Here is a 25,005-nt window from a genome sequence, read left to right on the forward strand (position 1 = left end):
GTCTCTTGTGAGAGAAAAAACCTACTTCGATCCATTTGGTTGGCATTTTTGAGAAATTTGACTTAGACAGTTGAAACATTCGGCATTTCAAAAAAATAGGAGATATATCTAAGAGGGAAATTCTACTGACTCTCACACATTTGCGATACAGGCATGTACAGTTTCCTTGCAATTTTCCAACCAAACTTCCGAGTGGTTGTAGCCAATTTTCAAGAACATTTTCGCAAAAAAAAAAAAACACACATACAATTTTCCGACTTTTGTGGTATCAAAATGTTGGCCAAGCAACTAAATTGATAAGCCAGCAGAGAGCCAGAAGCACAAAATGGTCTCCCTTTCAGAATATATCAATGGGTCCGGAGAGAGATCGTTGAAGCCACCCCACAAAATGGCCATTCATACATATGTATGATGATGTCTGACAACTGATGGCCATGTCTATATCTGTCTGCATGTCACACACACACACACACACACACACAGAGACAAACAAAAATTCTCTATTGAATAGTTTGGCAAACAACCGACAAACAAATTTCATTTGTCCTCACTCGCTTTTGAACTGAAACTCTCTAACTCACACTCTATCTTCCTCTCATTCTCTATCTGTGTGTGTGTGTGCATGTGTGGGTCTCTTTTCTCTATAGACATATGCCATATAATCAAATTGTATTAGTTACAAAAGCCCACACAAAAAGCAGGATTTAGGATGAGCAAAGGAAACGAAAGGAATGGGGGGATGTATAAAGGTTCGAAAAATTGAAAAGATTGAAATCAATGTAGAATGCAGATTTTTCGTAGCATACTTTTTTGGATGGCATTCAAATTTGGCTAACACTAATTAAAAAACATTTGATTTATGTCGATGAATATGCATTGAATGCAAATACACGAAGGGCAATGGGTGGCTTTTGGGTGGCTTTTGGTTGGCCTATTGGCTCTGTGTGGGTTGCCACCGTGTGATTCGTATTATTTTCATTTATACATTTTGTTGATAGGTTTTCGACATAAAATTGAATGGATTTTTGATTGGCAGTTCCTGGGATTGGAATACACGATAATTCCATATGAAATGAACATGCTCGCTATGTTATTTACAGTTATATTATGTCTCTGGTTTCGAATAAATGAATTGAAAGTGAATTAACTTGACCGAAATAGACTAAACGAATTCGAATATGCCAAATGCAAGCCAAACTATTATGCAAATTTTTTTGTGACTGACTTTCTGCTCAAAGGCTCAATAGAGAAAGATGTTATCACATTTTTGCTTTTAAGTTCCAATCATTTGAATAATTCATTTCTATTCATGCATTTTGTTATTTACCTTTCACACTGTTAATTCAGACTAAAATAAATGGTGAAAAACTAACCAAAAGACATATTTGCATTTAGTTTAATTATAAAAGTTTTGCAGGTTTTGTTGTATTTTTCTCTGTGTGTTTTTTTTTTTGTTCTGCTTTCTATGTTTTAATTAAAAAACTATTTTGTAAAAGAAAGTCTCTCGTCTCTCTCACTTACTAACGCAAAAATAACTAACCGAAAATCTGGAGAAAAGAAAAAGTCAAACTAAAATAACCATCTGCCAACTGATTCTTCTATCTTTCTTACTAACTTCCTTTTTTTGTCGTTTTTTCTCTTCTCCAGACACGCCCTCATTTGCCATCTCTCGTACACCTGGTTTTGGTTATCCACTACGCGAGGGCATCGAAGTTAGTCTCAGATGCGACGTTGACTCGAATCCACCGAGTACACCCCGCTGGCAGAAGGACGATGGTGACACGCCGGTAAGTCAGACAGTTAAGAAGAGGGCGAGAGGCAAAAAAAAGGGGAAAAGAACTTGCCACCGTCGTTGTCGTTGTTGTTGCCAATGCTTCTGCTGCTTCTGCATACGTAGGCCGAGCTTTTGTGATTTTTGGTCCCAAAGGAGCAAGTTTTAAATGGATTTTCGTGGCAACGTGAAAACTTGGCTTTGGCTGGCAAACTATTTGCCTTGCCTTAATTACCAAAAATTGTTTACGCATAACGAGCGAAACTCATTTCCTTACTCCCTCTCTTTCTCTCTCTCTCTCTTTGATTGCAGGTGCCTCAAAGTGGCGATGGTTTCCTTAACTTCACCTCAATACGGCGTGAACATTCCGGCTGGTACAAGTGCACATCCCGTCATCTAAACTTTCAATATTCCTCGATTGGCTATTACCTGAGTGTGCGATGTAAGTACTTGAAATAAATTAGAAAGCATATGCGTGAAATTGCCACCAAAAAAATGGCGCCAGATCATATTTTTCCCATTAGTTGGCTCTCTCTAATAAAAATATGTCTGCCTCGTGAAAATTACCCCGAAAAAACGACAGGAAAAAAAACAACCAAAATATAAGCAAAAGATGGGAGTGTTTTTTTTTTCTCCAGTCTGTCACGTAGTTATGTTATACTCTTTCTGTATCTTTTTTTCTTGCAGTATATACAAGTTTTTAGGAAATTAAGTGAAATGCAAACAAATTAAAGTTGTTTAGAAACTTTCCATAACTAAATTCCCATTCATTAAAACGGCAAATCAGGAATTTCTCCTGAAAACATGTGGCAATTCATGTACAACTGCCTAGAAAATCTCTAACAAGACTTCTCTAACTGAAGCATTTCAATATTTTAATGTCAATTTATAGATTTATTCAGTTTACACGTAGATAAACTGCTTGAAATAGAATGATACTAGTATGAGCAATTATATTTCTTTGATTGCTTTTGAAAAGTAAACAAAAAATGTCTGTCAGTTCAAGGTTTTTTTTTACACTAAACTCTAAAAAACTAAAGTTGGTTTAAAAAGCTTTGAATTCATAAGAATCACAGTTCAAAGAAAGATAAATTTGTAAAGGTTAATTCAGAATTCGTTTGTTTTGTTTAGAAAAAGTTATATAAACATAGTGCTCATAGGTATTATTTGATTAACATTTAGCTAGATATAAACTAAAACCTTATCCTATCCATTCCTAGATGATTCATAATAAGCTCTATAACAACTTTTTGTGTAGTCAGTCAAGGAATCATTCTCCAACTTTTAGCTAAATTTTGTATACCCATTCATTATAGAGTGTAAGTATCTAAATGCAAAGAAATTTGCCTTAAATTTTAACGACAAACGCACATGGCGACCATGACACTTTGTGTGGGTGGTAAATGAAAATAAGAAGAGGCGAAAAATGTGGCAAATTTCCATTGGCATTTGGCATTTGAATGGATGGCAGAGTTGTTCGGTGGTGGTATGTATGTATGTATGTATTTGGGTATATGTACATAGTTTATTTGAATGAGTGGATGTTTGCTGTCTGCGCCATTTTGCGTTGGTTGTCAGTACATTTTCTCATTTAGCTGGTGGCAGATTTTATGTTTTCAACGCATGTTAATGCTTGTAAATAATTTTTATTGAATTTATGCGGCTAAAAGCAAATCGAATTTGATTAGGCCACACGCAGCTCTACATTCGTGTAGGGAAAAAACTCATTTTCAGCCTCATTAAATGACAGTTTAGAAAAAAAATGCAGAAAGAAGACAAAATCGGTTATACGAATTACAAAATGCTCATCAATCAGCTAGACAAGTGGAAAAAAAGAAAAGTCGCCAACAACAACAACAACAATAAGAGAAAGCCAAAAATAATATATTGGTAATAACAACTTGACAAAGTGTTGCCACTTTTTTTTCTTCTTTGCCTTTATTTTCTCTTGGGAAAGATTTTCCCTTCTTGTGTTTTCTATCTCGTTTTCGTTTCTTTTCCTTTTTTTTGTAGCCTCTTTGACAGGCGGCTGTCGCTGCTCATTATGGGGAAAACAAATGCTTTATTAATAAAAATAAAAGAGGCCAAAAAGTTGCTAGGCTCGCCATCATCCATCCCACCCCATTGCAATATTCAGCTTTGTGCTCGTGCTGCTCTTCTTGTCTGCCAATATCGACATTATCGATGATTGATGGGGCCCAAAAAACGAAAGGAAAAAAAAAAAGAAGTAAAGAAAAAGGAAAACGCAAACTTTTGCTGTTGATTTTGCAGCCAAAATCTAATTGTAAGAGACGTAAACGCAAAAAGGGACTCAAACTGGCAACATGTTAAGCACATAAATCAATTTGTAAAAACGTTTTACGTTGAAAGAAATTGCCAAAATGGCAAATCGAATTGTGCAGCAGGCACTCTCTCAGTCGTTTCAGACGTTTGGTCGTTCAGTCCTACGGTCGTCATACTTACTATACTATAAACCCCATTTATGACATAAGGCGCGAATGTGAATCAAAGTTTTGCTGGAAACCAAATATCTAAAAGATATTGTCTCTGTATATAACGAGGGTCATTTTAGGTATAGAGGGAAAAGGCAGTTGGCTGTTACAATAAACTAAGTAGCAATCACTTCATTTGTTCACAAACGTTTCAACAGCTCTTTAAATATGTGTTACCTATTCAAAGATACTTAAACTTTTTGATTAGTTTTCTGCTTGTTTTACTTAAATTCTTAAAACATTCACATAAATTTAAGTAAAAACAACATATAAAGCTTCCACCCTTATGCACTTAAACTATTGTATCGTTCCTTCCTATCTATGGACACATATCTATGGAACTATGACAAAGACTATGATAAATGGCCGTGTGGCCACACCCAAAAATGATGCCTCCAATGAAAATGGCATGGGGAAAAACAAAAAAAAAAAAGAGAAACCTGATAAAACCTACAAATGAAAGAAAACTCAAACTTAAATCCCAGACAGACGTTTGAATAGCCGCTTAATTGCTGACGATATGTTTTTCTTTGCTTCTCTCATCCTACTGCTATGCTTACTATCAGCCATTGAGCTGGAAAATGGCAGGAAGCAAGCGTACACGAAAAAAAGATGGAAAAAAAGTGAACAGCATGGGAAGGGAAAATGCCAAGGTAGTCGGCGAAAAATGGAAAACTTTGCTGTCGAACAAGTTCGAGGACAACAACGCTGACAAAATGCAATGAAAAAGCAATCAGCGAATGCCAAACCAGAATCAATGAGGACAAGAGAAGGAGCGAGGGCGAAGTGAATCTGAAGCCGAAGTAGGCAATTTGAGGCTGAGTTTCTCAAAGTTTTCTGCGCTGGCCACTTTCATGTGATTGATTTGCCAGGCCAGGCCAGAACATTCAGCCAGAGTTCAGGCAAAGGACAGGGAGGGGTATGACCATGCCTGGCATTGACGTTAAAACGTCGCTAATTTGACACGTACGTCAACAGTAGTGGCAGATAGGAGTAGAAGAGAGTGAGTGCGATGGACCAAGCCAACGAGCCATCCAGCCATCCAGTCAGTCAGTCAGTCACCCAACATTGGTAGGACACATCTGGCTATTGACTTAAGAGAACGGCTTGGGGAGAATCGATGAAACGGAAGGGAGGTAATACAGGGTCTCAGGTATTGAAGTTTTGTTTGCCTGCCTCATTAATGAGTTAAAGTTCGAATTGAGGCTAATTAATGTTGAGTGGGCCTTGGCATGATGTTTGCCTAACAAAGTGCAATTAGTGAAAGTTTTTATCCATTTTTTTTTTTTTTTGTGGTTTTCATTACAGTGCCTTGAAATTTAGGTCTTAGCCCACAAAAATGTTAACTAGAGGAATTTTGTAAAGAAATATATTTCGTGAAGGATGTTTCAAATAGTTCATAGTTTAAGCTGAATGAAAGCTTAAAGGGTTTAAGTTGTTGGGTACTAATTAAGAAATTAAAACTACATTTTATGTAAATATTTCAACATTTTAACCTTTTTTCAAAATAATTAGTAAAAGATTTTGGAACGAAGCTAAAATATAAAAATTCTTAAAAATTACGAGGACAATAATTGTTATTTTAAAAACTTGTGCCCTTCAAAAACAAAAATGTATTTAAGCCAATCAGAAATACTTGTCAATTGAATTCTACTTTCATTTCTCATTCTACTTTCATATAAAATATTTGAAATATACCTATGAAATTTGCGAATTCAACTTATGAATATAAGTTTATAGCCATCCTCTGGATATTCAACGATTTATGACTTTTAGATATTTAAATTTTAGCTGCCACATTAGAGAAGAAGTGGAAAAAGATTTATTTATTTGCTGTGAATCGAGTGGGCAATGAAAGTGGGTGGCAGCGAATGATTAAAAGGTCATAATTTCCAATGCAAATTGTCTGCCAAATGTTCTATTTCTCAAAGTCATAAATTAGACAAATTATTGCCCATTTTTAAACGTCATTGCCATGGCATATCTATCTAGGACAATTCAGAATTTAATATATAAAATCAGTTGAAAATATGACTCAATATATTTATATAATGATTGTCATTATCAACTAAGATCAGCAGATAATGTATTTGTCTTTTAAATTGCACTGAAAATAGAACAAAAATCAAAATTAATATTATCTATAGATGAACTTAGAAAACTAGTTCATTTTATGCCAACATACAACATGCAATTGCTTGGCATGTGTTCAACACTTGTGACCTCTGAATTGTTCTCCAAGGACCTCTTTGGTGGTTAACTTGCCCTTCTTACAAGCAAATTGCATTCGCCAGTTTGCTCTCTAAACTAATTTGGCCAACCAACTGTTATGAATATGCAACCAGACCCCGAACCCCGTCCCGGTAAACCAGCCACCCGATCCGCATTATCAGCCACTTCAATTTGGAGACGAGAACTAGAAATACAAAACAATGGCCCGAAAAATGAAAAGCATTCCAAGAAGTTGTTCAGAAAAGAAAACGGGGAAGAAGGGGGAAGAACTTGGATGGGAGGTACTACAATAAAATTTAATTTTACACGCTATCGTAAGCAATCCTGGTTTGGCAATGTTCCGCCCTACCCCCTGGGCCCTGTGCGCATTCGAATTCTGTTTATTTCATGCGCCTCAACTGGCGTCTAGAGCTAATCGGCAAATGTCCTTGCGCATGTTATACATTATCCTTTGTCATGCTGGTTATCGCGGTTTAACTTTATTGTTTATTCCGCCTTTTTGCCCAAAAACGATATGAGGCATTCAATTTTTTTTTTGTTTTTGTATTTTTGTCTCGTCCATCCCTTGCCACTATGTCCGGCAGGAGGAAGGACCTCTCGTCCTTTGCCAGCATTTCTGTGTATGTGTGTGTGTGTGTGTGTTTATCGGCGCGCACGATTATTAGTTTTTCTGTTTGCGCTCCTTTTGTTTTTATAGCCAGCGATTATGTTTCGGTATGTGTTGAGGGTTCCGTTCGTTTCATTCTTGGACAAAAAGTCCTTTCGAGGAAAGATTTTCAATAAAATTTTATTTGACTTTTTTTTTGCTGTTTCTTTGTTGCTCTAAGAGGAAACAAAAAACTCATTTAGATTTCCTTCATCTTCTTCTTGTGGCAAGTTAAAGAAATATTAAAAACTCATCTTTAAATGATAAAAAAAATAAAACAAACACAAACAAAAAAAAAACCTAAAACGAAAATGAAGATGAAGATGGTGAGAAATTTTTACGATACTGCCAAATAAACGTAAATTTTTCAGACCCAAAGAGATTATCTTTTATGGATGTTGCCAGTTATTTTGCTTGTAATTTGATGAAATTGTTTGTACTTAAATTGGATTAGGACTAAAAATAAACATTGCCTCATATCTTCGTATCCAAAATCGTTTGCCTGCTTGTGAATGAGTTGCAATTGTTTTCTGTTTACATTTCAAACTGCTTAGTTTTTGTTTCCCCTTTTTTTCCACCATTTTCTTTTTTTTATCTTAAGTAGCATTCCGAAAGTTAGTTTTACTTAGAACGAATTTGAATTACACTATTGATTTCAGATATCAGAATCTTTATACTGCATCTCCGATCAAGTATCATTTTCAACTACAGTGAAAAGTTGTTTTTGATTAAGAAAATTTTGAATGTTATGGCAATAAATGATGCCTAGTTATTGCTTGAACTAAATTGCCCTTTTTTGTTAGTGTATAAGTAGCTGTTGGAAAGAAAAACAACCTAAAAATAAAGAAAGTGGCAACAAATTCAAGTTGCACAAGAAGCAAGAACTGGCAGCCAGCGAAAAAGAAAAATTAAAATTTATAACCAAGACACACAAACGCAATCAAATGCATCCACCACACACACACACACACACACACACACACACATAGAGAGAGAAGCTAGGAAGGCAGGAGATTGGAGATGATGGCAACTGGAGCTCGAAGCTAGAAGCTTGAAGCTCCGAACTGTAACTATAGTTGGCAGCCACTTCATGTGGACCCTTCTCCATTTTTGGTTTCGCCTTGAATTTACTTCTACTGCTTGCGCTGACTGTTTATGAAGCTTGCAAGTTAAGCTGATTGTTGCCTCTGATGTTGATGATGCAGCTTGCTTTCCCCCTTTTTTATCCCCATCTCGCCCCCCCTTTCGTATGGGTTGTATGCGTATTCATGAATAAATATGAAGATGGAAAATTCAGCTTGGCTGCTTGTTGGCTAATGAAAATTGGCATACAACATAATAAAGGCAAAATGCAATATATATCTATATATGGAGAAAATATATATATTTAGCGATCTGTGTAGAACATATAAACTAAGTAGAGCAACCTGATATAAAGGCTTGAGTTAAATGAAAGTGAAAACCAGAACAGATTCGATTTACAATACAATTTATAATATGTAGACGACAGGCAAATACGCGTAACTGTTTGAAGGATTTATGTAACTCGCACACACCCCCCAGATACACACAGACACACACAAACACTTGCAAGTTTTTCCTGTATGTGTCGACATATTGATGAACCCGCTCTGTGAGTTGGGTATGACTCTTGGGACTCCGGGAGCTGAAAGTTGGTACTGGGCCTGGATTTGGCAGGGCAGGACCTAAGGTCCTTCTGGCACTCACCCTTTTCACACTACTCGATGGCTGATGATGATGCTTTATGATTAATGATTGGTGGCGAGAATCGAGCAACCTCTTCACCAGCAACCACCCAGAAATCAGCCTCTCCCTCTCTCTCTCCCGACTCCTCTGGCCCATCACATTGAATATGCTTCTCTGGCATATTGATTCCTCTTGTTTGCATTAGTGTTTGCTGTTTGCTCTTCATATTTGTTGCCCCCTTCTCAGTTTCTTTTGCTTTTTCTGCTTCATCTTGTGTTATGAGTTGGGATTTATATGCCTTTCGTCCCCCACCCAGTAAAAGAATATATGTATATATATATATATATATGTATTTTCCACTAGAGTCGCTTTGTCTTCTTCTGTTGTGTCTCATTCTGTTTTAGTGTCGCCATATGGACGGGACGGATACTTGATGCACATTTGTTTGCTTTTGTTTATTTGCTTTCTTTTCTACTTTCACCAACAACAACTACACCAACAGCAACAGCAACATCTACGAAAAATGGGGAAACGGCGAGGTGGTAAACTGTGGCTGGCGTATGAGGTTGGAGATTTTTTATGGCCATGAAGCAAAATATGCGTGGTACAAGTGTTGGGAATTATGAATGTGTGTCAATGTATGGGTGTGGGTATATGTATGTATATGGGTGTGTGGGTGTACTTGAGATATATTGTATAAAGTTGTTTTCGGATACACTTAGTTACGTCTGCGATTCAATGGTGTGAGAGTTACGAGAGAGTTTCAAGTGGCCAGGACAATAGAGGGTTTTCTTTATTGATTCATAAATTGTTCAAGTTATTTTACTTCTACCATTACAATATCGGAAATACAACAAATTATATATACACATACATACATACATAGGTAGTGAGCTCCAAAATAATTATGTTTGTCATAAATAGTTTTGATGGTTCTTCAAATAAATATAACATTAATAAATCTCAGACAGTTTTTAGAGAGAGAGAGATTCTCTTATGAACATGATAATGATTTCTGATATTAAATTTGACGAATTTCTGGTGTATTTATTTTCCTTAAAAATAGCGATAGTCAACCAAGACGTTGTCAAAGGTTTTCCAAGAATTTACTATAAATTTTTAATCAAGAGTCTATATTTTTATATCCTTGCAGAGGGTATTATAAAATTGGTCAGATGTTTGTAACGCCCAGAAGGAGACGTTTCCGAAGCTGAGTTGATATAGCCATGTCCGTCTGTCCGCTTGGGGAATGAGGGAAGAAGAAGAACAAATTGTAAAATAGAGAGTAAAATTGTTTTGTTTGTATATTGATGAATTGAGTTGCAGAAAACAAACATGTAAAATTATTATTACCAAGGACGGCAAGGGTATATAAACTTTGGCATAGCCGATGTTAGCTTCTTTGATATTTTTCCATTTATGGTTTGACATTATATAACTCAGAGATTTAAATTTTATCTTCAAGCACAGCTTTTTCTGAACTATAAAACAAAAAAACAATGTTATTTATTATTGAAGTGGGCTTTCTCTATCTAAGACATAAGAGACTTCTTCAATGTTGCAAGTTTCTTCATATTAACTAAATTAAATTGTATCTGCAAATACCAGATGCAATGGAAATAGATTACTCGTTAGATTTCATTATGTTGAAGCATAAACTCATCCTCTTGGTTTTTGAATTACACTTAAAACTTATGTCCTGTTAATTTTTGAATTACACTTAAAACTTATGTCCTGTTAATTTTTGAATTACACTTAAAACTTATGTCCTTCCACTTTTCCTATTACAACAAGTAAAGTTTTAGCTTCCTTCGTTATCAGTTTCCTCGTCTTAAGTACACAGAATGTGTTTACTGTTTTAATGAGAAAATTAATTCTCACATTACCAACAATAAGTAATGTCACATAATTTGACTAGTCATATTTAAGAAAAAACCTAATAAATTGTAAAGTTTAAGCTGAACCACCATTATGCAAATGCAATGCATATATTGACACAAACAGGAAGTAAAAGTCAAATTAGATACCATTTGCAGGAGTTATTTCCTCATTTAAGGATTTTCATTTTAATAAGAATCTCTTGACTTGTCGTAAGGTTCTTGAAAATGAGCGAGTCAGTTTTAGGTTTCTGTTCGCTTTAGAGCAGTTTATCAATGACATCCTGTCGCACCCAAACCATTCGGCATTCGCTTCATTGAGAATTCCTTATCACTTGGCCGCAACGACAAACAGGCCTCAGGGCCATGTCCATTGACAAATCAGTCGTCTGTCAGTTGAGCTGAGCTCATTAGACATTTTCGACGAAAAAAGACAGTCCTGTACAGAGACAGAGTTCTTATGACTGTCTACCATTTCACACCCCACGCCTCTGCCCATCAGGCACACCTCAGACCTCACTTTACCTCATCACTTGTCATTACCTTTGTACTTTGTGTACTTCTTTTGTGTGAATTGGATGAAGTGGTGGGGTGAAGTGGGGTGTGGTTGAGTGGTGAGTGTGGTGCTGGCAATAAAATATTTTATAACTACGTGATTTTGACTAAGTAACACGAAGGCGTGGCATGTTGTGAGTGAGCGAACATTTTTGCGCTATTGTCAGCAATAAAATTTTTCGCCAAGGGGTGGCAAATGACCAAGATCGAGGGGTTGTACCGGGCTGATTGACATTCGAGGCAGCAATGATGAGTGGGGATGAGTGGGTGGATGGGTGGCTGGGTGGGTGATTGAGTGGTTCAGTGGTTGGAGTGCAAAATGAGCTTACAATTAATTGCTGGTCTCGTCTAGACAAAACCAGACAAATCTCAGTGGATTCTCTTTAGTTTTATTTTACCAATTTATGGTTAACTTGTTTCGTGTACAAATATATTAAGAAGCTTGAGTGAAATTCTTAGCTGACGTTTTCTTTTTACACTTATCAAGATTTGTTTCCCCCTTTTTTCGTTTTCTTTTCTTTCTTTCACTCTTTTTCTTCCATTTTTTTTTTTGCCATGCTTCAAGTTATTGTTTATGATATCCGGCCTCAAACAAAAGAGACCTTGGTTGCATACTTTTAGGCACATGTCAGCGTAAATTGTAATTTATATTGTAATATGAACAGTGCCATAAAGTATATGACGCGCACACACACACACATAGAGCTACACACACACACATACACAAAAGAAAAGGAAAATTTAAAGCAGGTCTCAGGGTTGTCGCTAAGCACAAAATATGCGAACGAAATGACATAAATAAATTTTTTTGTTCTTTTCTCTCTCCTTATTCGTTTCGCCTTGAAATTAGAATGAAGCATCCGGCTTGGGAGGTCTACAATGGGGTGTACTGAACAAGCGGAAAGCGTCTTTGTATATTTATGAATTTTTGCGGTCTGAAGACAATTTTCCAGCTACCTGAACAGAGATGCGAAAAATAGACAGAGAAGGCAGATATCTTATATTATTCTTACGATACCCTATAACCTTTTCGTTCAGGAGAATTTGATTCCTATGTCTTATTAAAAGTGTTTCGATTCGGACAACTTGCTGCTGGAAAAAAGGCAATTAAGTTCAAACTTTATGGCTCTTTATGAGTTGAAGTTGAACTCTTGACTTATGTGGAATAACAGCGATAAAGATCCTAATAAAATAATTCTAAACTCAAGAAACAAAACATCTAATTGATAATAGGTCCACTAGAAACTATGGGCTCGCAATTCCTCAGATGTAGAAGAAAATATTACAAAGTAATATAAAAAGTCGATGAAATGAATTTTACAAAAAATTCCTAAAAAGGACATTACTTGAAGCCATAACCGAAAAATATTGAACAATAAAGTCTGTTTTCGTTTTGCCAATAGTGTGACTATAAGTTTCTTTGATGAATTGTTTTGGAGTTTTAATTGATCCTAAAGCGATTCAATTCAATTCGGAAGATTTTAAGGAAACAAAATTAAATCAATTTAATTCAGAGTATCTAATTTGAAATCAACAACCAACACAGGGAGAAAAGACAATAGTTTGATGTATATAGGATATTTTTACAGTCGACTTACCACAGAGGTCCTCTGTTCGTTGATTTTTCTTTGTGCTTAGTCACCAGATGACTCAGGTGCTGCATGCGAGAAAATAAAAAAAAAAGTGTAGCAAAGAATGAGCAATTTGTCGAGCCACACTCCTCTTTTTGTCATTGAAATATTGTCACATTTGACAATTGCTGACAAGCTGATCATAAACATTTATTCATATGTTCATATAGACATATGTCTGTATAAGTATTCACATTTTAAAGCATCATGTTTTTTCTTTTGGGTTTGCTTTCGCAGATGACTCGGTGGATGTCACATCGGAGCCCGATGATCAGGATGTGTCGGTGGCAGCTGCCTCACATAATCCCAATAAGGGACAACTGGAAGTGCAATTGGGCGGAGCTGTTACCCTGCAATGTCCTCAAGGTAAGACACAAAGAACCATCATAAATGAAGACCATAACTTCAAAAGGAATGCCGCCACGACCAAAAAAAGAAACTTTAACTCCGGCTGAGAAATGATTTCTAATTACATTTTATATTTACCGTCCCATCCCGCTCCAAAAAAATATATATTTGTTGAAATGGAAATGGGAATGGGAATGAAAATGGCTTTTGTTGTCTCAGTCATTAATTAGCGCAATTGAAAATTAATTATGCGTGCAATTTACTTTGCTCACTTTTTAGGCCAGAATAGATACGACCAAGACACAAAAGTGGGCGTGGCCGAGCATCAATTAAAGAAATTAAAACTTGCGTGCCGCACTCTTTTGACCCTCGCCACCCAAGTCCACCCCCTTTGCGCTCTATTCGTAACGAAAAAGTCAATTAATTAAATTCTACAATGACTTTTATGTTTTTCTGTCTCTCTCTCTCTCTCTCTCTCTCCGTTTCATTTATTCATTTGTCTTCTTTACTTCGATTTAGGCTCCCTGGGCTGCTGGTCCCATTTGGATCCAATTTCGGCGCGTCTGCGTGGCCTTGGCTATGGCAGCTCTCAGCCGACTGGACAATTCTCGCTGAAGGATGTGATGTATCAGGATGCGGGCATTTACAAGTGTGTGGGTCAATCGTTGGCCAACAAAAAGAAACTGGAAGTTCTACAAAGTGTGACAGTGTCGGTTAAAGGTAAGTTATAAAACTAACCAAAGGTTAAGCTAAAGTTAAGTGAAGGAATAGCTAACAAAAGAAGATTACAAAAAACTTATCACATATGTAACTAGGTAATAGTCAAACTGATAGTATTAAAGCATAAATTTGATCATTTTTGAGACCTAAGAATCCATTAATTGGCATAAATCTTAGAGTTTAGGTGCAGATAGATATATAAACAATAAAAGTGTTGGACACTATTTCAAAGAGAAACTGAACTATTAAACCTGATCTAAGGTTTAAGGTTAAGTTTCAGCAAGTTCATTTTAGAAGAGCGTTTTGAGCTACTTCATAATAAGGAAATAAATGGTTTGGGAAAGGTTTTATCTCTACTATGTTTCACAAAAACTTAAGACTTAAATATAACTTGTAAATCTTTTCCAAGTTAAGCAAGTTTAGGCCCAGCTCTACTATTAAGACAAGTGAAATCTTAACTCTATTTGATCTTTATGTAATTGAACCATAGACCAAAACAAAGTGAATCTATACCAACTTTAAGCTGACCTCAAGTTAACCGACAGCCAAGCATAAAGCAATATAAGAGTAAACTTAACTGTCACCTAGAACAAATTTTAAACTCAATCTCGTGCCGTTTAGTTACCTGCCGACAACGCACTTTTAACTTGACTCACAATTAGTTAAGTGAAGTTTCATTTCATTTAATGTTAGCCAACAGCAACGAACCGTCCATTAAAAAGAAAGAGGAGTAGACCATAATAAGAGGAATGGGCGGTGGAGCGGGAGGTGGGGACATGGCCCACATTTTTACTTGTCAGGTGACAGCGACGAGTTAAAAACATTAAAAACTTTGACAGGAGTTTTCGGGGACATTGGAAAAACAAATGAAAAGTTTTATTTTCTTGCTGTCAAAAACTTCGACATTTTACTTTGCATGTGATTTCGCAAGGCTCCCCGAACGACTTTTCGCGCTGGAGAATAACCATCGTCTCTCCCTCTGATTTCTCTCTCTCTCTCTCTCTGCGTGTTTCTACTGACATTCTTTGTGCTCTGTGTGTGCTTATGCTCTGCTTTATCACTTCTTCTCTTGTCGCATTGACACTTGTCAGAAAATCTTTTGCCTGGGCGTGTGGAAAAACGACGCATGATTGATGACTTGGCAAAAGGTTGAGACTCAAGATGTAGTTGAAGGGAATGATGGCAGGAGATCTGCAACTGAGGCAATTCCAATCAGTAAGAAAAAAAAAAATCAAAAAAAAAAATGAAGAAACACAAAGTTGGAAATTGTGCAAACGGAAATTAAAGAAAATTTTTGCAAAGCTTTGACTTTAACTCCATCTCTTTTCCACTTGCTTGCTCTGCTTATCCTTTTTCATATTTTCTTTCTTTTTTCCCCCCTTTTTTGAAGACTATAGCTTAAGTTGTCTTGAGGCGAAAGCTAAGTGGACATTGAGACAATAAAACTTGGCAAGTGCTCTACTGTGTAAGATTGTGGGGTGGGTTGAAGGTGGGTTACCAACTGACAGTGCCAGCAACAGCAACAGCAAAGCCTTGGCCAAGCTTACCCTTGAGTGCAATCCAAACATGGCAAAAGAAGCTCCCATACACACACACACACACTCGCACAATTCCTTACCCATTTCTTGGCTCCCAAAGCCAAGCCAAGCAATCAAACAAAGTCGTTCAACGGGTCGGACGTAGACGTCAGTTAGGTTAGGTGAATGGGTGGAGGGATTGGGCGGGGGATAAGCTATCCATGTGGACACACAACACTTATAATGCTCTCTCGCATGCAATTTCAAGGTAAGACATTTTGTCATTAAAACTGCGAAATTGAGTGCTAGATAAACAAAACCACTCCAAAAGGAGGATGGGGTAAAGACGAAGAAAGATAGATGGAAATAGAAGAACAAGGAGAAGGCGTTGCTGCTAACGCTTAACACAAATAAACAACTATGTAGAAGACACACACACACACACACAAATGTGTAAATAGTCATATTTATCAAGCAAAGGATTCCCAGGATATCAGAGACACAGGTAGAGTTTGATAAAGCACATACAATAGATTAAATTTACAGCACAAAGAGTTGGCAAGATGAAAACAGAACACAGAAAGCGAGAAGGAGGAGTGACAGCAAGAGATTGCAAGATTCCTTTGGGTTGTCCTTGTACTATTTGTATTTTCTTGTAAAATTAAACAAAAATACAAAAATTGCAAACAAACACACAAACACACACACACAGAAGATGAGAAAGAAAAAAAAGAGAAAAGAAAGTTACTGTCTACAAAGTTTCCGTTTCTTTTTCTTTGTCCTTTTTTTTAATACCCTATAAAATCCTTTGAATAAATAGGTATGTACAATATTAAGAAATCAAAAAGGGAATATATTTTGGCCATTAATATAGTTTTCTGTAGATTTTATTATAACTTTCTAATAATTAAGTCACTAAATAAATTTAAGCACCTACTTGCTGAGCATTTTAAAAGTCGACTCATTAACTTATAGTTAAAATTAAGCTGACTGCAGCAAACTCAAGTGGAAATTAAGAAAACCAATCCTTGAAATTAGTTCTCTCGTTATGTAATCTCTACCGTAGGGTATATTCCCTTAGTTTGTCATGTTGATTACCTAAACCTTTTGCCAAGAACTAGGCAAACTTTTTAATTACCAAGTCAAATGCCAAAAAATTAAAAAAAAAACCTAGCGAGCTTAGATGTGGAGAAAAGGAGATGTAAGACAAAATAAACGCTGACAAAGGGAATATTAATTATGACCTCAATCACTTGCTTGGCTTGACATTTTTGATTAGTAGTTAAAAGGGAGGTCAAAAGCTACAAACAAAAAACACAAAAAAAAAAACGGAAAAATAGAAAAAACCTATAGAAAGGGATAGAGGAAACTACAAAGCTTCATTATGCACATGTTGTTGCATCTACGTTCTGTGCCACCCTTTTCTTTTTTGCTTCATAATGAACTCGTTGCCTTTACGCTTCGTTTAAGAGCGAGAGCCTCAAAATTTATGCAAAGAAGCTCGGGTCGAGCTTCTCCGTGCAGCAGCGTCTTGCACCTACTTGCATATGCAACTAAGAATAGTTAAAATAAATGTGCATATGAATTTTGAAAGAAGAAACAACAAAAAATATAAAAAACCTAAGGATGAGGGGGAAAAACTACTGAACACTACCAATGCAAAGTGCACTTACTTAAGAGTGTGTGTGGCAATGTGTGTGAGCCAAAAAAGATGAAGAAATGTATGCTTATGCTTGTGTTAAAGTTTAGTGCGTGTGCTGGGCATGAAAAACTTTTTCGCGTTGGAAAGTACAAAAAAAAAAAAAAAGTGAAACGAAAAAACCCCGTTGAAGAGAGAAGGAAAACTTCGAAGCAACTCTGGGCAACTGAAGCAGCTGCAAAAATGTTCAGCACTCACACAAATTAAATAACAATTTTCCCTCACAATTTCGCTTTGGCTTTAGCATTACTTTGCTTTTCCTTTTGAATACTCTAAAATGTAAAGAAAGTGTACTTAAAAGTCTACCACACTTTGCACTTTATCTATAAGTCCATTTAAAGGAACTTTTAAAATGGTTTTCAGATCAGATAAGATTAGATCATTAATTAATTTTTTTTAATGTTTTAGTCTGATTTTTTGTCTCCTAGTCTGTGATACTTTCTATGGTGCTAAATCATTCAAATATTTATATCCTATGTCAATTATACGAAATCTGTGGTTCCACGCTTTATGTCAGTGAAATAAAATTGTATAACTAAATTAAATGTCAAAGTGTAAAGTGGTAATAATAAATTAGATCACTAAATGTCCGAAATTGACTTCATATTTAAATTTACTGTCCTTAGCCGTATTATCCTTAGGAAATCATCGCGTACAAATCATTGTGGAAAGCCGTCTCAGAATATTCTAGAAAAATATAATATCTTAGAAGAACTTTAAAAAATAGTTTCCTATATTGAAAAAACTCAAAGTGAATACATTTTTCAACAAATTTTATTAATTTTACATGAAAATATCAAGTTCAGTTAAAATCCGATAGTTCAAATACGAATCCAACTAATCTAGGGAGTATATTTTCTACAGTTAATGATTTGAGTATATTTTCTACAGTTAATGAACAACATTCATTATAATAAATTGAAGAACTTAAAAGTAAATTTTGTAAGGGTATTGAAATACCTTTAGGATAAAAGTTAGTCCAGCTGTTTGAATTTGCTTTCGTTGTTTTCTTTTTGTTTTGTGATATTCCTTATGCACAATCCTTAACTTTATGTGGGCGTTTTTCTTGTTGACAGTGTTTGTATGTGTGGGCGTGGCAAGTTTTGCATATGTTAACTAACTGGCAAAAGTAGCTCAGTAGCTACAACTTATTTTTAGACCCTTTTTTTTGCAGTTTGCAGTTATTTTAAGAGAGAAAAAAATAAATTTCCTTATTTATTTTTTTTAGTTATTAAAAACTAATGACGATGTCTCATTTAGTGATATATGTTATTGTAAAAGAAAGAAGAATTTTCTTTGTCAGAAATTTGTACAAATTGAAAGTAATTATTGGGTATCACAGGGTTTTTTTTTCTTGTTTTTGTTTTCTCTTTTTCTTTTGTAATTGAAATGAGTTTCATTCTTGTTGCCTCTGGAGGTTTAAATGATTATTTGTGGAATTTTTTTATTACAACTTTTGAGGTGAAGGGCGAGAAGCAACTGACGGGAACTCCCTTCCATAACGCTTCACTTATTCATCGCAGCTTCTGCTCCTGCTCCAGCTGCTTGAATCCAGCAAATGATTTCTAATAAAAGCTTCTCTTCGCATATTCCTTGCTTAATTTAGCAACGTACAAGGATACGAAAGTCCTTCTGCAGCATAAATATTGCTTTATGCTCTCGCACACACTTCAGTTACCCCTACACCCCACCAATCCTCTACTCCTCCTCTACTTATCACTCCCATTCTCTACCTCTATCCCTTGGTTGTGCCCTGTTTTATGCATGCTAATTTGTTATATGCATGTTGCCTCAATTCCCATTTTTTTGTTCTTCATCATCATCATCTTCTTGCCTTCTTCGTATATGTATGTGTATACCCTATAAACAAGAGCTGAAGGGTTTTACTGAGACGACAAATTTAAGCTTACATACATATATCTGAATCTATGATTAACTTTGCAGATCTGAAGTTTGTTTGACATTTCTGGATTAAGAATCAGATTAATGATAATGGGAGTAAAATCTTTTTAGTAGATATATTTTAAAATTCTCAGAAAATGGAAAGATTGTAAGTGTAATAACTTTCTCATAAAGGAAATATGTATGGAACACAACAGTAATTTATGGGTGACCTCTTATTTACTATATAGAGTGTATTATATCTTATAGTAAAGTTGAAAATACCCGATTCCCTAACTTGTAATTAACTTCTGAGCCCTAGAATTCTAAAGTTTAACTCTGAGAATGTCTTAAGCTTTTTTATTTGCTTGAGAGTATTTAAAAGTCGGCTATCCAATTCCATTTCTGTTTGTTGCTTGGCCGCATGCCTTTTGATCAACATATGAGGCAGCATTTCTCTTTCTCCTTCCTTTAACTTTTGCAGCATTTCTTTAGCACTCCTCCTTTCCCATCTACACAAAAATATTTTTCATCCGTTTTTCTTTTCATTTTTTTTTTTTTCATTTATCATGCGTAATTTTCCTTTTTGGCAAATTTGCTTTTGGAATTTTGCGCGTTTGTTGGCAAATATTGCTTTGTTTCTACTCATTACAAGGGGAGGGCACAGAGCCCAGAAAATATGCAAAGGGGGGGAGTGGACAGAGGGAGGACATCTTACGCTTTTTTTTTTTACTTTGTGTATTCCATTTGTGCCTCATTTAAATGGCAATTTATTGTGTATGCTGGGCGACAAGGCAGGGCAACGTATTTTTTATCAAACGAAGCGAGGAACACAAAATTTTTCACAGCAGCTGCGGCAAATTGCATGTTAAATGTTTGCCAAGTATCGACTCCATCTCCCTTCGTCCTTTTCATCACTTTCGTGTCGATCTTGGGCATTAGATAAACGATTTTTTTTTAAGGGTTGCAAAACTCAAAATTAAAACTCCAATTCCGATTGCAACTTCAAAGTCGAGAACCCAAACAGAAATTGTACACTCTGGGGAATTGTCTCTAAATGTTGGGTAAATAGTTTAACCGTAAAACGAATGAGCCCATTCCCAAATGCTTTGAAGTTATGAAATGAAATGTTGGAATGTCATTTAACAAAATTTGTATATATGCTTATAATGCAGTTAAATTTATAAGATGTAAAGAAATTAAAACAAAAAATTCAAAGATTTTGCAGTTACATCTGTTTGAAAAGTTTTTTGTTTAAGATTTTTTAGGTCACCGATGATAGGTAAGAAAACTTTAGTTATTTGAATCATTTTAGTGGTTTAGATAATTATTATGAAAACCAAAATTAGTGGGAATCAGCTTCTAGCTAATTTTCTTTACCGCTTTTAGCCTTTTATTTGATATATTTCACTTTAACCTCAACCAGAACTATGCTCTTCCATTTCTCTGGCATTTTTGTGTTTCTTTTCATTATGTAAACTCTTTTATTTACTATTTAAGTGCAACCATCATTTTGCCAAAAGGTAATACTTGTGCAAATATTTAATTATTATTTTTAGCCTTTACTTTTTTGTTGGAATTCCTTGAATTTCTTTGCTGATGTTGTTCTTTATGGCAATTTGTGGCTTTCTTTTTGTGCATTTCCAATTAGTTGTTACATTTGCTGTTTCTGTTTATATATTCTGGACATTTTTGCTTTGTTTTTTTCATTTAGTGTGTGTGTGTTCTCAGTTACAAATTTTGTCAATTTCCTTACACAATTTGTGTTCAAGTTGACACAAAAGCAACTGGACGAGAAAAAACTCAGAAAAATAAAAAAGATTTTGGCTCTTGCTTATAAAATGCATTTAAAATAATTTGGTTTCAAAAACGAAAGAAGAAAAAAAAGAGATACACGCACACAGTTGTAGTCGTAAAACTTTCTCCCTTTAGCAACTGACTTTCTCCGCCCCTTTCTCTTCTCTTACCACTAGCCACCCACAATTCATGTTGTTCTTGGCTGGTTGTCAACAGTTTTTACCCGTTTTTCCTCAACGCTTTTTCCTATCTTTTTTGTTTTTCCACTGGTCTTTCCTTTTGCTCTATGCCGTATATGTGTGTGTGAGTGTGTTTGTGTGTGTTGTCTTTTGCACAAAATGCACTCAAGCATTAATTTTTACGCTTCAATTTTCATACACACACACACACACACACACGCCGAGAAGAAGACAGAAAGAGAGAGAGAGATATGGATAAGATGGGATGGCAGGGGCATGTTGACTAAATTATAATTTTCCATATGTATGGCCATCTCACTCCCACACTAATGTCTACAGTCGTTAGTTAAAATATGAACTCCAAAAGGCTAAAAAATGGCTGCCAAGGCAGCAGCAAAAGCAACAGCAACAACAACAACAACAGCAGCAAAAACTTTTCAGACAGTTGCAGAAAATCATATTTTTGGTCATAAGATGAAAGAGATGGCTACAGACCATGACAGCATCTAAAAATGGAGTAAGACAGAGGGAGACAGGGCATGTGTGTGAGTGAGAGGGAAAGAGAATTGCCAGCCTGGTGACTTCTGCAGCGGAAATGAGTTGAAAAAGTTGTTCAAATAGATGACAACAGACGTCGTCGGTCAACCCTTTTTGCCCCCCCCCTCTCTTAGGCTTGTCTTCCTCTGGAATTTCTTTTCTCCTCCCCTCTCTCTCCGCACTCCCATTGGTTTATGTCTGGCCGGATACGAGCTGTAAAACAAGCTGACAATTCGAATTCTCATTTATTTCCATATGAAATGGGTCGAAATCAAAACTAATTTGCACTCGGCGAATGTCTAGCACACTTGAGAAATCTCAATATAAATACAAATTAGGCGAAATGCACTTCAAAATATGCAAAATATACAAGACAACGTATAAAACGAAGCTTAAACTAACAACATTTTAATGCCCTTTCCATAATTTGAATCGGAAACTTGTCAAGAAAGTGTTAAAAGCATTTTTATATAAAGTTTTAGTGTCAGAAACTAAACTCCAATATCTGATATATTTTTCATTCCATTATATTCCCTCTGTAAAGTATTTTTCATTGAATTCTTAGCTGGATATTAAAAGCTTAAGAAATTATAAATTTTTAATTACCTTTTTCCAAATTTTATATATGTAAATCCTTAAAAATAAAGAAATTATCTTGTTTAAAGTAAAGATATGCATGTTACAAGTCAATCAAAAGTTGAGTTAACGATATATTCTTCAATCAATAAAAGCTTTACCATTGTGTATTACACAAATCGTTGCTTTAAAGAGTAATGCCTCCAGTTAGAGTATGCAAATTGGCACCCCTCTAAGACAATTCCATTGAGAGTTGTCGCCTGTGGGGTTAAGTTGGCTTCAGTTGAGGCCACCAATTGTGTGCCCAGCGGCAGCCACATTTGTTGGTTGCACCAACTAATAATAAGCGGAGAGAGAAAGAGAGGGAGAGGAAGGAACTCTCAGTGAAAATCAAAGAGGAGATGAAGGACGCAACTGAGTTGCTATATAATAATGACGTGTACACACCGCCTGCCAGTTGCCTCAAGTGGATTATGCAAAATTACTGAGAGAGGGAGAGATCTTAGTGGGGGGTTGCCTAAAAATAAAAATATTAAAGAAGGGTTGTGCCTCAAGTTGCACATTGATTGAGAGCAATTTAAGCGTCAACTAATGAGTAATAGGATAAAGGAATTGGGTTGAAATTCCATTTAAATTACAAATGTTTTTTCGTTTGATGCTGTTCTCTAATATCTGGTCACTATAAATTTTTTGGCCAACAATTGCTATAATTTCTATTTAGACCTTGAACAAAAAAACATCCATTTAGCAACCGCCAAAAGGATCCCATTCCAAAACATCTCTCGCTTCCTCACCAGGGTTTCTGCATGTTGAAATGTCCATTTAATGAGCTGCTCACGCATAAAATGTGTAATTTTTCGGTACGCCCAAAGCTATGCAATAAAATTCAAATGCATATTTTAATTGCATTTCACTGTGACCAGCGAGGACAATGCCCACAACAGAGCACACACACACACACACACATAGACATAGACATATATTCAGTAGGAGATAAAATGCATATAGGAAAAATTGTTGGTAACGTTGTGCGTAAAGTAATTAAACGACGCCGCCACAAAGCTAATAAAAATGTCAAATGTCAGACTATAAAGCATAGGCCTGACACTCACAAACACGCACACCATCTCTATGTGTGTGTGTGTGTGTTTGTCGTTGCTCTGGCTGAAAACCGCAACTTTCGCACCGTTTGCATTCTCCACTGAGCCGCAAATTTTATGAGGCGCCTCTTGGCTGCAGTTTATGTAAAGCGAACGTACATGGCGCCAATTTGACATCAAAATGTCGACATCACTTATAGGCCCTTTCATCAAAGAACATTGTGCAATACCTTTTTCATGTAATTGCTTTGCCAACACTAACAATAAAAAATCAAACTTTAATATGCAACACTATGCGTTTACTTTATTTAAGAATAAATTAAAAAGTCAATCAACTCTTTGCCCAAACCATGAGTTAAAGGCAAATTATAAATGAAATAACCAGACCATATAGATTTAAAGCTAATATAAATCCTTAATTTTTTAAAGAATTGAAATTCTAATAATTATGTAATTGGTATTGGATCAATTCTTTAGTGTCTTAAATAATGGTTAAACAATTTCTAGATCTCTAAGTCTCTAAATTTATGAGCATTTTTGTATTTTACAGTAAAAAGAAGATTTTAAATGTTTAAGGATTTTGTTAATCGTATTGTTTTCAACGTATTTTATCGTATACCATAAATAAAATATACTTAAACTCAAACAAATAAGGTTAAGTATATACCAAAACGTCGGTTGGAATGACTTAGTCCATCGTAGGAACTCCAGAGGTTTTTATGGCTTTTCCAGGAACCTGGACATTTTCTAAGACTTCAATTGACCGTTTTTTACTTTCCTTTATCGGACTTCAGTTAGCCACGGTCGCCCAATTCGATGTCAGTTCTCCCATCCAACCTCCTCTACTAGAACCTGAACCCAGCTGTCAATCCTAATGTCTAGGAGAAATGCAGAATAAATACAAAACTTTAACAACACTTCAGTTTATTTTACTTACTTATAACACTGGATAACTATAATAATTGTCTATAGTTAAACATTTTCCAACACTTAACAAATTTACTTAAATAATTTAATGTTGAATTTGGTTAGAAAGGTTAAAACAAATCACTTTGTTTGTCAACAATATTTTACAGTGTTTATTAGTCAACTGCTTTATTTGCCGAAGCAATTTTCGCCCAAGAAATTTTTACTTCTCACAACTTGTTCTCAATTTTGATTCAAAGTGGTGTGTGTATATATGTTTACCTATAATTTTGTAGTGTATTTACCCAACATCACTTAAAACTTTGCCAAACATCTCACTTTCATAATAATATACACAAAACTAAGAAAACGTTAGGTAGAAAAATTTATTAAATTTTACAAGTGGAAGCCAGGTAAAAAAAAAAATAAAATGAAAAACTAAACTAAACAAAACTTACAACTTGGTAAACTACACGACAAACCCAAAGCCAAAAACTTTAAGTGGCACATGTGAAGCGATTTTTGGCAACTTGTGCAATTTGTGCAAAAGCCAGGGCAAGGCAAGGCAAGGCAAAGACTAGAAACGAGTATGAGAGAAAAAACGAGAGGTAAAGGGCTAGTTCAAAAATTGGGTTGCAAATGCAAAGTTTTTACTTAAAGTAAAGGAGTGAGAATGCGAGAGAGAGAGAGAGAGAGAGAGAGAGACTGAGAGAAAAAGGGCAAGGGACAGAAAGAGTTGAGTTGCCATCATATGAGCAAACGCCAAACTTTGCGGTAGAACCGAGGAGTATCTACAAGTTGGAATCTTTGGCTGTAAAAGTTGCCAGCCAACCA

General features: G+C 35.6%; 1 protein-coding gene across 1 annotated transcript in view; it reads left to right on the plus strand.

Annotated features, from left to right (window-relative positions):
• LOC6646114 overlaps positions 1-25,005 on the plus strand; it is a 172,660-nt gene that overhangs the window by 139,487 nt on the left and 8,168 nt on the right. Inside the window, exons 7-10 of the mRNA XM_002068722.4 lie at positions 1,648-1,787; positions 2,084-2,213; positions 13,149-13,277; positions 13,779-13,979. Of these exons, the coding sequence (XP_002068758.1) occupies positions 1,648-1,787; positions 2,084-2,213; positions 13,149-13,277; positions 13,779-13,979 (600 nt within the window). The remainder of the gene's footprint in view (positions 1-1,647; positions 1,788-2,083; positions 2,214-13,148; positions 13,278-13,778; positions 13,980-25,005) is intronic.

This window comes from Drosophila willistoni, assembly GCF_018902025.1.
Source record: "Drosophila willistoni isolate 14030-0811.24 chromosome 2L unlocalized genomic scaffold, UCI_dwil_1.1 Seg72.1, whole genome shotgun sequence".
Classification (NCBI taxonomy): Eukaryota; Metazoa; Arthropoda; class Insecta; order Diptera; family Drosophilidae; genus Drosophila; species Drosophila willistoni.